This window comes from Stegastes partitus, unplaced genomic scaffold (genome assembly GCF_000690725.1).
Source record: "Stegastes partitus isolate 25-593 unplaced genomic scaffold, Stegastes_partitus-1.0.2 Scaffold505, whole genome shotgun sequence".
Taxonomy (NCBI): domain Eukaryota; kingdom Metazoa; phylum Chordata; class Actinopteri; family Pomacentridae; genus Stegastes; species Stegastes partitus.
Window position 1 is genome coordinate 142680 of NW_007578236.1, and position 17724 is coordinate 160403.

A 17724-nucleotide genomic window follows, 5' to 3' on the forward strand; every position below is an offset into this window, starting at 1 on the left:
CAAAGTTGTGCAGGCTGTATACCAGGGGTGGGCAATCCTGGTCCTCGAGGGCCACAGTCCTGCATGTTTTAGATGTTTCCCTCTTCCAACACACCTGATTCAAATGATCAGCTCATCATCAAGCTCTGCAGAAGCCTGATAACGATCCTGATCATTTGAATCAGGTGTGTTGGAAGAGGGAGACATCTAAAACATGCAGGATTGTGGCCCTCGAGGACCAGGATTGCCCACCCCTGGTATACAGACAAGTGACAAATAAACTGGAAGATGTTATGACTTGATTACAGAAGAAAAAGCCCACAGTGTCTCCGTTGTGTTCCAGTGTCTCAGGAAGCTACGACAATCATGAGACTTTCATCCAAATGTACTGCAAACTTTACCCCTACTTTACAGAAAACCAGCACAATAAAATGCAAATTAACACTTGTTTCCACTCGCTTCCATGTATGAGAACATCAGGAGTTGGTTCTTTGAGATAAACAGCTTGTGGTTCCAATTCTCCAGTCAGGCACCATTGAAATATTACAGAAGAAGAGGGCACAACAAGATGATGATGAATTATAAGAGCGCAATTCAAAGCAGTGAAAAACCATGCGGAAAACATGATGAAAACATGGCACTTATGTTTGTTTGAAAGGTCACAATCTCCTCATCTTCACACTTTTTTTTTTGATGTGTTGGTCCGCTGTTATTTTTAGCCTTTTTTTTCAGCCAAGGTTTTAGTAGACATTTTAGGCACATGCTTCACTCCCATCATGATTTATACACAAAGTCTGTCTCATAATGTGCTTTTATGGATGCAACGACTATCCCATCCGAAAATAAAAAATAAAAAATGCCCTGTGATATTTCAGTTTCTTTTTTAATTTTTGATACTTCCACTAACAGTGCAAATTGAAAACGCATATAAAACAGATAGAGACGCACCTCAAGCTCACATTTAACTCACACAAAGCTGCCACCAAAAAACAGATATGTGTGGCTTGTCACAGAACCAACATCTACTATGTGGATTTTTACCATTTTTGATGTCCTGAAAGTAAAATTTAAATTGTTTTATTGAGTTATACGATTGCTTTAAACATTATGTGCTATTGTTTGCATGTTTGTCCTTCTTTCGCTTGTACTCTTGAAAAAGAGACGCACTACAAAAAAGCAGAGAATTGTTTAATTATCTCCAGAACCAGCGAAATAACTGTCACTGCAATGTAGGTGGTAGAGCGAGTCGGTCGATGATGGGAAGGTCGGCGGTTCGATTCCGCCCTGTAACCTTCTTCATGGTCGTCGTGTCCTTAGGCAAGACACACTTCACCCACCTTGCCTGGTGTGAATGCGTGTGAATGGATTGTTTGAGGTGGTGGTCGGAGGGGCCGTAGGCAGCCACGCCTCTGTCAGTCTGCCCCAGGGCAACTGTGGCTACAATCGTAGCTACCACCACCAGAATGAATGGATAATTGATAGTATAAAGTGTCTTTGAGTGTCCAGAAAAGCGCTATATAAATCTGATCAATTATTATATTAGGACTAGAATAAGAAGATTTGGAGAAAAGTTAGTGGAACATTGTGCTAAGATTTCCTGCCCTAACCAAGACTCTGGGAAAAGATGTTTCACTCTGTCACATTCTCCAGCCTGAAGGACTTAAAGGAGGTCATTCAGTGAAGGCACATGACAAGGGCGGTATGTGCATCAAGTGGCTCCAATGAACCATAATGATGGGCCCATAAGTGCCTCCCACACTCCACGAGATAGCAGAGTGCCAGCGCTGACACTTTGGGCACATCATCTCTCAGCCCCCCCTGCCCTCTCAACAGTCTGCCTACAGTCTGAACTGTCTTTGACCTTCAGCACACTTTTTTGCCACGGCTTTGTCACCATGGTTACCCAGTGACGGGGGCCGCAGGTGCCCACTGATGGGGTTGGCAGCTTCAGGGGCCCCGAGTCGCCCACCCGATCGACACCGGTTATATTGTGTCTGACCCCGTTCGCGACTGGAACTTCTCCTGTTATGTGCTGTTTTGGGAGCAGCTGATGAGGCCACTAAAGGAAGCGAGGACCACTCATGTCACCGCTAATGAAACCTTTACAGACCGGCTCCGGAACAGACTTTATAAAATGATAATGAGCTTTCTGAGAGGGAAGTATACGAGACAATCCTCTGAGGAAAGAGAGCAACTGAAGAGCCGGGGAAAAAAAAAAAAAAGCACTTTCTGACAGTTTCGTAAACACTTTATCTCTCGAGCTCTGATGAGGAAAACAGATTACGCCCGTGCATATATCTGCATAAGAAGGCGTCTCATAGTTAGGAGACACTCTTGATACAGCAGCTTTACTCCTGCAGACAGTTTTGTAGTGCTTGCTCTGTCAATGCTGCATAAAAGGCACCTCAGAATGTCAACAGCTGAAGGAAGAAAGCAAAATGACGAAACTAAAGAAGGTCGCAGACATCAGACTGTTGTTCTGAGTAACCAAAGGTCAAAGCTCCTCGCGGCAGCTGGGCACCATATTGATTCACAGATTCATTTGTGTGCCTTGTTGGCTACAGTTCCTGCCTACACCACATCTTAATGTTCACATTTAAAGTGAATTAAGATATACGGAGGTTGGTACTATACAGTGGGAGAAAACAGAGGAGTGAATAGATGAGCAGCTACAATAGCCAGAGATCAGCAAAATGATGCAATGACATGATTAGCTGCAAGTATTCCAACAAGTGATTCATTTTTTAAGTCATTTTTTAAAAACTTCTTGGCATTGGATGTGTGCTGCAAATTGATTATGGCTTTCTCAACTCTTAAAATAGTGACACTCGATCTCAAATCATCAAATTTTTAGCAATAGCTTCGGCTCGACCGTCTCCAAATAACCTGAAAATGTTATAGCATAACACATGGATGTTCATAAAGATATTTGTGAAATCTTTGCTTGATACATCAAATAAAATCCGAGATAAATAATCCTTTAAAAACTATCCGCCAACCTACTTTCAACAAGGTTTTCGTGCATTGAAATTTGAGGTTAATTAATTAAAGATCATTTTCACTTTCTTTCCACATTTCTCATCATGTCATTGATTCAGAATGTGAAATGTTGGAAAAGCAGATGAAATAACCTTTGATTATGGGTGAGTTGAAATATGAACAAAGAACTGAATCTGTCATAAAAAGTTCCATCTTTAAGTAAAGGTTAACAAAATAAATGGATAAGAAGTCAGCTCGTGGTTTTTTCTGAACCTATGCAGTTACACGCCACAGTGATACAAAACAAAACATACAGCATACTTTTCTATGTAAAATCCTTGGTCACAAATATGAAAAAAAGATATTTTTGTGTGACTTTCACAAGTGATTCGGCAGCTGTAACATGAAACCAAAAGTATTAGTAGATAGCCGCAAACTTCAATGTGTGTAAAAAAAATATGCTAAAAGTGGGTTGACAGGTTATTTTTGCATTAAATTATCTCGAGAGAAGGGCTGTGATTATTTGAGCTGGAAAAACCCAACAGGAAGTAGCAACTATTTCTGACAGCATCTATATAGATTCTCAGTCATGGTAATCATAAGCGCTTCAACTGGACTTCTCTGTTTGCTTCTTGAAGGACGTTTTACCTCTCATCAAAGAGGATTCTTTAGCCCGACTCAACTGAAGTTCTCCTAAACTAAATTATTGATCTACACACATACATTGGTATCTGCACACGTAGCCTGATAAACGCTCATATGAACACTTTCTTTGACAGAACATAATTCAGAAAAGAAGCTTGGAGCAATAGAGAAACATCACTGAGTTTTTCCTCAGCAAAAAAAAGGTCTATTTCATACAATACTCTCAGCACCGTCTGCAGCACATGTAGCAGAGTACACATCCCAGCTGACGGTGATGCGGAGTCAAGCTTTGCCTTCGTCGCTAACTAGTTTGTGAAATACATTGCTGGACAGTTACACAATCATTTCCCCTTATTAATAGAACTCTAACATATAAACAATGTCTGCTGGTAAATCAATATCTGAATTTCCTGCTCCCCAAAATCAGCCCCAAAAACCCAGCATAAGCCGGGCTCTAACCAAAATGACAGTGAAAAATATTCATAGTGCTTGGGTACTACAACCATAGCAACCTTGACATTTTCCAATCTGTTGTGAATGGAGCAAGTGAAGGGCTACACATGACATCCCTCTGCAGGAGGACGATGTTCCCGCATGTTAACAGGACCTGGTTCACTGAAATCACTCCATTCATTTTTTTTCCCTGGGTGCATTAATACAGGAAGGAAGGGCACATTCTGTGGAGCAGTAGGTGCCAATCTGTCGCTCTGTGGAGATCAGCCAGGATCTGCTCATGTTAAGCTGCTGCCGCCGCCGCCGCCCCTCCTGCAGCCTCATACATCTATCTGAAAATATTCTACAAGGGGGGGGGGACGATTTATTTCTATGCAGTCAATGCAGCCACTAATGTTTACTGGATATTCAATAGCTTGCTTTGCATTTAAGTAGCAATATATATGTAAATGTGCAGCATCTGCATATACATTTTTATCCAATGCATTTATTAGATTTTAAAGTACACCGACTACTCAGCAGATAAAATCATAAATACACACGCAAACACAAAAAAAAACGAACTAAATAATGGATGAAAGCGATATGCAAATTGTCCGCTAACTAGATCTGGACGTAACTGTTGATTTTGAGATCACAGTCGAGAGAGGGATTGCTCATAATTTAAGCACTCAATACCAGACAGTTCTCGCTTATTATATTAGTCATCCAAAATTGTACCAGAAGACGGTCAGAATGCATTTGTCTTTTCAGCCCATCAAATCTTGAACATGGCAGTGAAGGTTTATAATTAGCGTGTAGAGGAATACTTATCATAGCAGCGTGTAAAACCGTAGCATCCTTCGTTTATGGCAGTTCAACGATTCCACAAATCATGACGTTACACTTGATTTTCTATTTAAATGCACAAAGAAAAGCTGACACATTACAAAAGAAGTGTATATGCCACAGTGCAAGTTGCTTTAAATTAACTCGATTGGGAAATGTAAAAGCCGCAGTTATGAGACAATGACTTTGCTGGAATTACCCAGCGCCGGCGGACTCTTATCTGCAGCTTAAGACTGACAATAACTGCATTTACACTGCATTAGGCCTGGCTGTTGTGTCACTCCTTTTGCTCGTGCCTTCCAGCTCAAAGCATGTTTGCTGATCTGATGATCTCTAATTAGATTTCTCAACCACTGTGGAAAATGAGCCATCAATTAGAGTGCTGTAATTAGGGGGACCGATTTGATTCCTGTCAAGCACCTGCTGCCTTCAGACTTGTCAAGTTACTGGAACTGGAGGAGAAACATGGTAGCGTTTGTGCCAGAAGACGAAATGGAAGGGATGACTCCTGCAGAATAGTCATATTAAAAGAAAATCTAATTAGATTTTTAGCCCTTATTTGGATTTCTTTTATCAAAAAGGGGGTATTGAGTAAGTATATCTCTTGAATACTCTTTAATAACAGCTCGTATCTTTCTTCTGCATCAAACAAAGAACAGAAAAATAACAGGTTGGCAAGAGTGTCGTTAATTCACAGAGGCCGGTTTGAATCTGCCAGAGTGAGATGTACAACCATGAAGAGCAGAGTGTTGGCTGCAAGTACATACAAAGCAAACAGATTACATTGTGGGCTTCATAAACCTGGTTGCTTCAATCCAACTTCAGTGCATTCACCTGATTAATTTGCTTCGATCGGACCAGTATAAAAGTTGTCAATCGAACTCCGGTGCAGGCTAAACAGTAGGATTACGGCTGCCTGAATAGGAGGGCCTGAACGATTAATCGATTTCAAATGAAGTCGCAATTTGAAACAACGCAATTAGCAAATTGCAAAGGCCACACTGTAGGTTATACAAGGTGCGGCTATTAATTAAAAGGAACAACGCTGTTATGCAATTTTATTCAATTCAGGCAAATTGAAATTTCCAGGGTGTTGTTTTCGCGTGCCCATTGATCAATGGTGACTCGGCTGACATAAGCTCAGTCTCATTATTTAATAGCCACGTTTCGTGCATTTCGCAGCGTGTCAGGGTTTAAAGTGTCGTGTCAGTGGCTTTTACAAATTCATGCAGTCCTCTTCGTGTGACAGTCATGCTTTTGATGCTCTATCACATGTTTTAAATCTATTACGCTGTGAATATTGAAGTGAAGCTTGCCAGAAAAATCGCAATTAGATACTCCCCCCCCCCTATTCCTTCAGGCCTAATCTCGGTCCAAAGTGGGCTCTGGTGTGGAAAGAACTGTGTGAGTACATACATAATTACAATCCACAAGCTATTATTAAATCTATCTGCTGATCGTGAGCTGCTATGAAAGGATCTCCCTCCGAGGCATAAACAATGTATGGCCGTTATTTATACAAGACGGCACTCATGCGTGGCCCGCACTCATGTGTGACCACAAGATGGTCACGCATGAGTGCAGGAATTCTGCCTGACTCGACAAAAACTGAAAACGAGACACTGTAGAGGTGTGTTGCACTGAAAGGTGAGGAGAGCAGCTCTCTTCCCACTACCTTGTTCAAAAAAAAAGCCTAATTCTGACCTGCTTCTGTCTGTCTGTCATGCAAAGTCGAATCAGAACACTGACAATTAATGCAACAATCAGTTTTCTCCTAGTGAGCATAAAAATGAAAACACATGACTTGCATAACTGGCTGTCAGGCTGTGGAGATCTGATTCCCCCACACGTGTGTCTGGTGACGATGATGCAGGATGACAATCACTAAAACTGTGTATTCAGTGAGCTGTCAGTCCATATGACTTCATGCTTGCAGCTCTTGGGTTTGTTTGTGTAAAGTCAGGGGGAGAGAGAACCGGACCACAGATCAAACTCTGGTTCTTCCACGTTCTGGACCACGTGAGTCGAACCACATCAATGTTTGTCACAGGACGAAACACTGAAGCAATGTCTTAGTAAGTTATCAGTCAATATCATGTACTATTGCGATTATAATGGGATTATTTTCAGGTAAATCATAAAGCTTGCTAATCCAAATTAATTTCAACTCTGAGACCGAGCACATGCATGTAAACTACAATTTGTGTGCTCGACTGCCACCCTCCAGCCCGTCTGTCTCAGTGCTTATTAGTCATGCAACAGCTCCCTGTCCAGACACCCCAACCTTTCAACCCCATTCCTCATTTTCTAATCAGCCAGTACCATAAACTGTAATTGCAGTGTCAGGCTGTTGACTTTGTTTCAAGTCTAGACCCACTTCTACCTCCTGATGGGAGCAAGAAGTCGGCGGCAGTCAAAATTTTACTAAAACACCACAAATATGAAACAAACTCCTCCACACGCCTCCAATTTTTATTTTTTTTTTAACCTCATGCGGCAGATATAAACAGTGTAATATGTGAGAGCATGAGGGGTTTTCAGTCTCACTTTTTGCTGCTCTGTCACAAAGGAAGCTTTACATACTGGTCAAAGTGCGCTCTGTGTCTTCACAAAAAGGCTTATGTGTGATGTTGTTTTTGTTCCAACAGCTTGTATCTTAGGGGGGAACGTTCCCGTCTTGAATGGCATCTAATTAATCACAGAGTGCTTGGACTGAGAAGAATCAAGTTCGCAACCGACTCAACTATTAATGATACCGTCTGAGGACAAAACGGGCAACGCGATGTCGCTTCCCCGAGAGATAACGCCCTCCTCCCCGAGTGTGTCGCGATACAGATTTGTAAAATCCAGCCTCATTGCAATCAGAGCAGCTTATCTGTGTTATTCAATTTAAAAACTGCCATTCACCGGCTTAGTAACTTGGGGTTCAAACAATTTCTCCAGTGCAGATCAAGGGACAGCTGGCTCATCTGTTGTCTTCAGATTAGCGTGTCTATTCCCCCCTCGCAGCTCTGGCGTTCCTAAAGCCAGAAGCTGCCTTGTAACCGCATCAAACACTGAGGACGATCATCTTATCTCACCATCTCACATCTGAACCCAAGACCAATTTCGGCATCCAACATATAGGAGCTCTTTTTAGGGTGACAAGTCCTTCGTTTTGAGCCAAGTGTTCCTCCCTCAGCAGCAGGAGGAGAGGGATGTGGGTTCACAGCGCTCCCTGTCTGTCGCACGCTGATAAGTCAGGGTCCTCCTTGCGTCCTTGAAAGCAACGGAGCGGCTTATTAAAAACCCCAAATACATATGCGCGGGCACGTTCTAAATAAGGGTAAATTATGTGTTTAAATGGCAATGGTGTCAACGCAGGCATGCTTCTTCTAAAGTATGCACATTATGGGCGCTACAAACTGCTGGATACAGATGTTGCAGTCGAAGGGACAGATTGCAAGAGCAGCACTTGTACCAGGGATGAGCGCATTCCCTGCAAAGTGACAGCAACAGATACGAAAACGCCGGATGGTACTCCAGTCATGCATCGCTGCTTGGTCTACTTCACACATAAATACGCAAACACACCAGCAGGCACAGTGGCGGCATGTTTGTCAGCAGCACATATAGAAGGCCTTGCAGAGAAGGTCGTCATTAGATAAATACATAGGAATTACTTGATAAACGCAAGTCTTGATTAATGTAGGTCAAAATGAAAGAATTAATATTTCACAAAAATGTGGTCAAGCTAATAAATATGCAAGTCAGCTGTGAGAAAAATGTCACATCAATGACAGTCCTAATAAGCAGTCACTGTAGTTGTATGGATTTTTCATAAACAGCTCTGTTACAAGTTTGAGGGGAAAAAAGTGGGATATTTCAAGCTTTACGGAGTTAATCTGTTCAACTGGACAAAGGCCCCCAGAATGCAAATTTCCACACAGTCATAAAGAGCCTGTCCCGGGGAGACAGTTAAGAGAGCGGAGGTTGTGAGATTGCCTTAGCAATAACCTGAAACTTATTAGAATCAAATAAGAGCGACTGTACTTTTACAAAATGAACAGCGCAAACTATCCCAAGAGTTGCTTTTGGCTGGGATTATCTAGCACATCAAAGGCCTCGTTCCTCAAAGTGGTACTAAAAAAAGATAACCAATGTTACTGCCAGGCAAGAGGAAATATTCATGACCTTTGTGAATGAAATTTAAGACTTTTTAATACCTTGTAGGGCTCTTTTGAGTCTGTGAATGATACTGGCACCCTACCACGCGCCATAAAACCATTTTCAAATATGACAAAATTGTACGTGCGAAAACTTGTTGCGACGTTTGAGGTTTACGCAAAGTGCTAAAAGTGGCTCAGCAACAGGAATCTCTTACTGCGAAAACAGCTGCAGGATCCGATGTGTATGCATCACGAGCAAATTAACATTGTGCCTTTATTACAGCTCTGATGGCACAGCACGGGAGGTGATCATTAACCAGCAGGGTTTCTATCTGGTAGATGAAGGAAGGAATAGCAATGTAGCGAAACAAACCTCCAGCGACAAAATAATAGTGAAACCTACACCAAGCAGGTGGTAGAGAGCGACTGAATTGATGTGAAGAGAGCCTCCTGAGCTGAAGGCTGACACAACATGTTATGGCTGCGCGAGGCTAAACAATCAAGGCCGGCTCAGATATTCCCCGTTGTGAATGTATAAAGGAAACACAAATCTTCAGTGCAGCATACCATGGCATGACCAAAGCATGCTTTAAGTGCCAGAGAAAAACTGGTGTTAAGCTTTGACAACAGGAGCCGAAGCTTTTCAAGCAGCACAACTGGGGTTGGTCTGAATCCACAACATTGTGCGAGAGTTTTACTCACTTCAAGCCCCTTTCAGACAGAGGATATGTAACATTGCTGGCTTTATTCGTCTGTAAGAGCCAATTCATGCTTTTCTGCGTCCGTGTGCGCAGACCGATGTGGATTTTGAAAGGACTGCAGTTCATCTGTACCATAGGAACACATAGAAATACCCGGGGCTGTTCTTACAGATTAGACTATAGCAACCGTGTCAGTCAACATTCCTGAGGCGTATCGAGCACAGTGGGCAGATGTAACACAGGATTTCTGGAGAATTTAGAACTTCCCACTGTGTTTGAGCAGCATCAATGGAAACCCAGTACAAATAAAAGCACTGTTAATGTCCTGCAGCAACTACTTCTAAATCTAAAGGTGTGGATGATGAAGAACCTCCTTTAAATTTCTTTGTTTTAAACACTATTTGATCAACTTGCGAGCAGTGCAGACAGTTTGCACAGTCACAAACTTTGGGCTGTGGACCCTCACGAAATTCAGCTGATGATGAAATTTGCATCGTGTACCTTTGCAGACAAGAAAAGTATTGAAATAGCTTTTAAAGCAGGCAATCCTGGTCCTGGAGGGCCACAATCCTGCATGTTTTAGATGTGTCCCTCTTCCAGCACACCTGATTCAAATGATCAGCTCATCATCAAGCTGCACATGCAGGACTGTGGCCCTCGAGGACCAGGATTGGACACCCCTGCTTTAAAGGAAGGCCATTCTGTCATTCAGACACTTTTACATTAATGTTCTCACTACTTGTTAAACTCAGAGGAAGCACTCCTACAAACTAAACTAAACATGTTGTGAAAACCTGGATCTCAAATATTATTGGTGAGAATCTGAGCTGTTCAGTCTTGATTGCAGACATTTCCGTTTGCAAAAGATGTGAAACTGTAGAGCAAAGCAAAGCGAAGGTGTTTCCTGATTTTAGCATGCAAACAGGCTCTTCTTCTATCCGTGATGTTTTAGGACCAGTATCCTCTAATTGCTTTACACAACTCAAAGCATGTCACTCGGGAAGTTCAGACTTGTGCCACGTTGAAACCGACACGGAAATGTTTCTAGTAAAATGTTACGACTGCTGTTTCAATTGGCTGTTCATTCAGACGTGAAGCTAATAAATTCAGAAGCTGTCAGATTAATGGAAGGAAGCGCTCGTCTCCAAGGGGCTTTAGATGCTTGGGTTTCTAGCCGTTACGCAACGCTATCAGGAAGATGTGCGACTGGTCCAGCCAGAGTCATAAAGTGCTAACTTGAGCGACAAGAAGAGCAGATGTTATGAACCCTGAGCCCTGGTCTTGACATTAGAGTCAGTGGGATTACATGAAGAGACGGAAGCAAGCCTACATCTACAACTGTGTCTCCAAAATGTTTAGAACAACATACTGCCAAATTCCTATACAGATGTGTAGGAGAAGAACTGGCTGATTTAAAGGTGAATGTTTTGCTCATTTATATGTCATAATTAGGGTTTTAAAGCATCTTCAACGGCTCCGAGTTCATCTTCAAGACTCCAAATACTTTCCATTTCCCCGAGCCGCATGTTTCTGCATCCTAAAAATACACCCGGAGAACTTGCCAACACCTTCTGTGTGCTGACAGGCAGATGCGTCATTGTTTGTGGCTGGCATCAGAAAACAGACTCACCACTGCTGCGACTCTTGCGGTTGGCCTTCCCCCCCGTCAGCAGCATCTTCAAGCTGTTCCTAAACATGACTGCAGCAGATGCCCTGGACTCGACTACAGAAAAATCTGTTGGCGGAAGAAGAGACAATGCACATTAACATTTCTGAGGGGCACTTTGCAGTATGTCCAGCTGCCTGCCGTGAGATCTAACTGACACTGTTAACACTGGAATTCATTAGCGGAAAAGCATTATCAGGGATATCAGAGAGAGAGAGCAACAAGGCAAAGCTGAATTCTCAAGACGGGGGAAGAGAAGAAAAGAAAAAAAGAGAACCTTCAAAAGGAGTTAATGGGCCAGAAAACTGAAGTGGTGGGAAATCCCATTCATGTCTTATCTACGTCATCAAACAGCGAGATCAAATGCTGCCTTGTAATTAGGAAACAATAGGAGGAAGAACCAGCGGTTCTACTACACTTCCGAAAATAATAAAGAAGCCTGACCCGATGTTTGAAGAGTCATTGATTGATAATTGAGGCAAAAACACCGGGACATAAAAATGATTGCTTCCTGTAGCTGTATGACTCATTTCTACACTGAGACAAGAAGAAAAAAATAGAGAGAAGCATAAGTATAAAAAAAAAAAAAATAGGGTTGTAGAGATCCATAGAGTAGATTAGATGATCTCTGAGTACATAAAGTCTAAATTCTCTGATTCCAGATTCTTACATTTGAATATTTTCTGGCTTCCTTCTTCCTCTGCGACAGTAAGTTGAATATCTTGTGGACAAAACAGGCCTACTTGGAGCAACATTTTGGACTTTTGGAAACAACTTCACAGTCCATACGCCAAACAACTAATTGATTCATCGACAGGTTCATCGAGGTAGACAATAAAAGCTAGTTGCAGCCCTAAAAAAATTTTTTAAAAACCATTCCTGCAGTTCATTTTGCACAAATAAAGCGAGGCAAGGTTCACCTTTAGAAGATGAAGACCAGCTTGAAGAAAAGTGTCTAGTACATATAGTGGCACATGGGACAGAAGTTTGGCACAGATGATAGAGTAAATAAACTGTACCTGTATATAGTGTGTCTCTGAGACTACACCTGGTGGAGGTTGGAGTGTCGGTACAACAACAACAATGTATTACAGAGACTCCAGCTCCATTAAAAACTACAAAAGTACATGTTGATACACGGGATACATCACTTTCAGGCCTTGAAACATGTGCATATGTTCACTTTCAATGCAAACATGACAGAACCACTTCAGTATTTACTCATAAATATCGTTCTTACTCTTGCTTCATTGTTCTAGCTTGTTTCTTTATTTCTTAGACAGAGAGCTTCAGATTCATCAGAGTTAAATTCCTTGTTTGTGTGTTCAAACCCAGACAGTAAAGCTGTTTCTGATTCTAAATGCAACAATGGGAGAGGTCTTTTTTTTAAACTGTGAAAACAAGGGCAAACATCTGTAAAATAATAATACTGTAGTGGATTTAAATACCATAAAACAGTGCAATGTTACAGCCACACATTGTACAAGAACAAATTATATATATTACTAAAAACATATTTCTAATGTGGACATTATGAACAGTTTTGGTTTTGCTTTTGTTTTTTGTTTCTTTTACAATCAACATTTAAATTAATACTATTTTTATCACTAAATATATGAAATTTAACAAAACAGGGAAAATTGGTGGAAGTTCAAAAAAAATATTTATCACTTTGAATCCTTAATACACAGTTTTTCTTTCAAATAACTAGAAATATATGTTTACAAAAATCCTTTTCCTTTCAATAAATCATAAACAGACCCCAAACTAAAAAAAAGCTACAGGAACTACAGGAGCATACACAATTGAAAGCAATACAAAATGTGAGAGCATTACTGCATTATATTACATTACATGTTAAATTGCCACCTGGTGAGTGGATTCTGTTTCTTACTTTGCATAAATAAAGACATTTTCACCATTCATTAGTGCATAAAAAAAAATCACAGAAATGCATGAAATTAGGTGTTGGACACACAAAATTCCCTGTGGGAGGACTTCACTAAGGCATGGAAGAGGATTAGGGCCACTGAAGAAAAAAATAATACAATTCTGAGAAAAAAGTCAGAATTCTGAGATTAAAGTCAGAATTCTGACTTTTTCCCAGAACATTAAAAAAAAAAAAAATTTAAATCCAGGAGATTTTTTTTAAATCTCTGAAACAAAGTCAGATTTCTGAGAAAAAGTCAGAATTCTGAGATTAAAGTCAGACTTCTGAGAAAAAAGACACATTTTTGAGAAAAATGTCAAAATTCTGAGATTTAAGTCAGAATCAGAATTCTGACTTTTTCCCAGAATATTAAAAAAAAAAAATTAGAATAAATTCCAGGAGATTTTTTTGTCAATCTCTGAAAAAAAGTCAGAATTCTGACTTTAATCTCAGAATTCTGACTTTTTTTCTCAGAATTTTGTGATTTTTTTTCTTCAGTGGCTCTAATCCTGTTCCGTACCACGGTATCACCAACAATGTTCAAATAAATTCAACGCTTACGAACAGTGCAGGAAATGGGGTGAAGTAGTTACAGAGTGACAAAGCCCACACAGGGAGGCTGGCTGCTGTTTGGTTCCTATTTTAATACAAAAGTCAACATTTGTGTTAACCACTCTTTAACCTTCACTGTGTATTAATGTACCCGTGACAGGTCTTCTATTTAAACCTAATCTTCCCCTAAACCTAACCAAACACAGGTGGAAATATCCCCGCTCTACGGCACTCCTATGGATCGCATTCAGAGCAGAAGCAGGTGACCTCTGCGGCTGTTCAGGTTACGACTTGATGATACTACAATAGCGACAGATAACACACTGGCTGCTTTCCAGATCACATTCTTTTTCCCCTTTTTACTTTCGGTATGCACTGCAGCTGCCCTCACAAAGTACATACGCTTGTTTGCAGTGTGAATACAAGCAGGAGATACTACGTTGTTCTAACATCGCGCCCTGAACTTTGACCGTCTCACTCATATATCCGTCTGCAGTGTGAAGGGAGCTGCCATCTGTCTGAGCGCTCTCAGAGGCTCAGGCTTGTTTATACTCGCATGAGGCACCACGACATATGTGACGTATTTTAAGCTGCATGCAGAGGATTGTAGGTCCGGATGACCAGGAAGGATGGTTCATTTGCATACAGCAAAATGCAGCCGAATGTATTGTACAGCCTGGTATTTTTTTTTTACCACATTTTATTGTAATGTGTTTTATTATCTGATGCTACCACTTTTATTTTGTTTTTTTCATTTTACTAATTTATTTGTTTGATGATTTTGAGTTAGATTTGCCGTATGAACTGTGCTCTAAAAAAATGTATTCTTGTTATTATTATGCTCTGACATGCTATGGATTGGGATGTAACTAATTTTTTTTCTGGCAAAATTGATTTTTTTTGTTTTGTTTTTACTTTTTAAGTAAAAAAAAATGCAAAAAATCTAGCAGCAAGGGAGCAAGAAAAGAATACCTTAGGAAACTGGAATAATCCAACTTTCAAAGCTGTAAAATAATAATACATTTTTTAAAAATGAAAATAAGTTTCAATATATGTAAAAAATAAAGTACATACTGTGGATTTAAATTAAGCAAAATTGTGTAATTTTAAAATCTCAAATTGCAAAAGAACAAACTACCTTTTTTTATACAGATTTTTGATCATTTACAGTTTGGGAGTGTTTTTTATAGTCAGCATTTAAGTTACATATTCTTTTTTCTGCAATTTAAGACAAATATCTGTAATTTAACAAAGCAGGTAAAATAACAGGCAGAAACCTATTTGTCCTTCAGTTGTTAATATTCCTTTTTTTAACATAACTAACAAATATTCACCAAAAAAATTGTATCTCTTGCTGTTTTAAATACAGTAAAAACTGTGTAATATTGCAGTCCAACATTGGAAAACAACAAATTACAATTTGTAAAAATACAGATTTTTGATGAGGAGATTGCGTAATTTTCTGTTTACCATCAACATTTAGATTTTGCAAGATATTATTTGTAATATAACAAAACTGGGAAAAGTGAAAGCTAAGCTCTGAAAAAAAAACATTAAAAAAAAATTTTTTGAACCATTTTGGAAGCCTTCATATACATACATTTTCTTTAAAATAATTGCAAGCATCTATAAAATAATTCTACTTTGCTCATTTAATAGCAATAAAAACTGTCATTTTTGGTCAAACATTGTAAAAGCACTTTTTTTTTATGTGAAGATTGTTTATATTTTTTACATTTTTCTCAGTTTTTACTATTTATCATCTGTAACTGAGCAAAACAGGGCAAATCTATAAACTAACTAAACTGCTCAAAACAAATGACCATTATCCTGTTTTTTACAGTGTAGCTTTCACTATCGCACTAATTGCCCCCTCTGCCCTCCCCATCTACCCCTCTCTGACCCCATGTCCTCCCCCAGCACCCGAGCAGCCGCACATTTCTCCGCTGTGAGTCCTGCTAGTAAAAAGCATCGGCAGCAGATGTTCTCCATTAGATGGGAGTGACTCAGCAAAGCCCCACAGACAAACTCCAGCTGAGGAGCCGGCTGCAGATCCAAACAACAAAAACCTCAAAGAGGAGGACATGGAAAAGCTCTCAAAAAGCTCTCCTCACCCCTTCCGCAACCCTGCTTAAGCTTTTCTTTTTTCCCAACAATCCCCCAAAGACCTTGAGAGGGGATCTGAAGGCTTCCAGGATCAGAATACGACTAACGCTGAGAGGGGAACGGCAGTGACAGTGAGGCAACACATGATATTGTAGTCAGGTGGGACCAAACCTGAGCCGTCGCGCACCGATTCTTGACTTTACTGTAATTCATATACTGATTTAAGCCATTTTCGCTCAAATAAACCTATGTTTGTTATAGATTAAGGGCACGTCTAAGTCTATATCTTACAGATCATCCTGAAATGTGACGAAACTGAACCTTTGTTTCCTTCATATCAGGACAATTTCTACAAAACATGTTTGATTCTGAAGTTGCCAATTTTGAGTTTAGCTCAAGTGCGGAGGGGAAAAAAAAAAAAAAGAAGCCATGAACAGAAAAAGAAGTTGATTTGAAGCACAACAAATATACCAGGGAGAAAATCGAGGGGAGCTACAGTAGCTGCCAAAATGAACCCAGCCTCAAATCACTTCAGCTGCTGTCTGGAGACGACTCCAGCTGTGTTTGTTGTTTGTTTTCAAAGTAAGTGAGCGGTGACACTCGAACCATTTTTCCATTAGCGACTCGTCAGACTTCTTCTAAATGTGTGAATATTCTTACTGAGAATCAAAATACTGATTTTAAAGGCAGGGATGAGACACTTGCATTGAGGTGTCTGTAATTGCACATATTTCCAAGATTAAGAACACAGTGTAAAAATATGGATGACTTTTATTTTTTTTAACTGTATTTTTTTTTTTTCAACAATTACTGTCATTTTTCAAATTTCCTGTTTTGGTAAATTACTGATAATAACTTGTAAAATCTCAGTGGTAAAAAAGTATTCATTTACAAGTTAAACTGCATCGGAAAATTGCATTTTTGCAAATCTTAAAGCCATAAAATAATACTTTGACTGTGTTTAAAATACACATATTTTCTGTTATTTGAAAGAAAATTTAAATATAATGAGGATTGAAAAATTTAAAGTTGTTATTTGACAGTAAAATCTCAGAAAAAGCATGAACTACATTTACAAAAATGCCAAAACTGTGAATAATGTCTGCATTAAAAATCTGCAGTTTTACATTTGTTCTTTTATATTTGACTGTAAAATTATGTATACAGTATTTAAATGAACAAAAAAATCCTGTTTTTAATTTTTTATTAACCAAATTTTGCATAATCATAAAAACAATTATAAATTTCACGTTGATAGTTTAAAAAAAAATCTAAATAATGTTCAAATCAAAAATCTGTATTTTTACAGATAGTAATTTACTCTTTTGCAACGTGACAACAAAATTACGCTTTTTAACTGTATCGGAATCAGCTAAAAACATACTTATTTTACTATTATTTGGCATTACTTTCACCGGTTTTTAATGTCACGGTACTCCACTGTTTCTAATGGATTTTTCTGGCACCGCTGCTGCCAGATTTTCACCGTACTTTGAATTCTTGCTGTGACTTGGCCGAGCGTCAAGGCAGACTGCACGCTGGTGTCCCAACCAATCATCGCCTGCCGTCTTACATGACTGCAGGAGACGGGAGTCAAACCAGGTGAGAGAAGAAATGATTCTGAAACAGCGGTCTTGTCACGGGAAAAAAACAAAGCAACCGACGCACCAGATGTTCGGTTTGGTCCTCGATGCTCACATCTGTCAGACCAGCCTGATATTGTGAAGCCTGATCTTG

At 39.8% G+C, this 17724-nt stretch overlaps 1 protein-coding gene across 1 annotated transcript in view; it reads right to left on the reverse strand.

The window, feature by feature from the left end:
- The window catches only part of tanc2b (tetratricopeptide repeat, ankyrin repeat and coiled-coil containing 2b), a 166876-nt gene that overhangs the window by 122965 nt on the left and 26187 nt on the right, over positions 1 to 17724 (reverse strand). Inside the window, exon 2 of the mRNA XM_008287525.1 lies at positions 11364 to 11468. Coding sequence (XP_008285747.1) covers positions 11364 to 11430 — 67 coding nt within the window. The 5' untranslated portion in view covers positions 11431 to 11468. The remainder of the gene's footprint in view (positions 1 to 11363; positions 11469 to 17724) is intronic.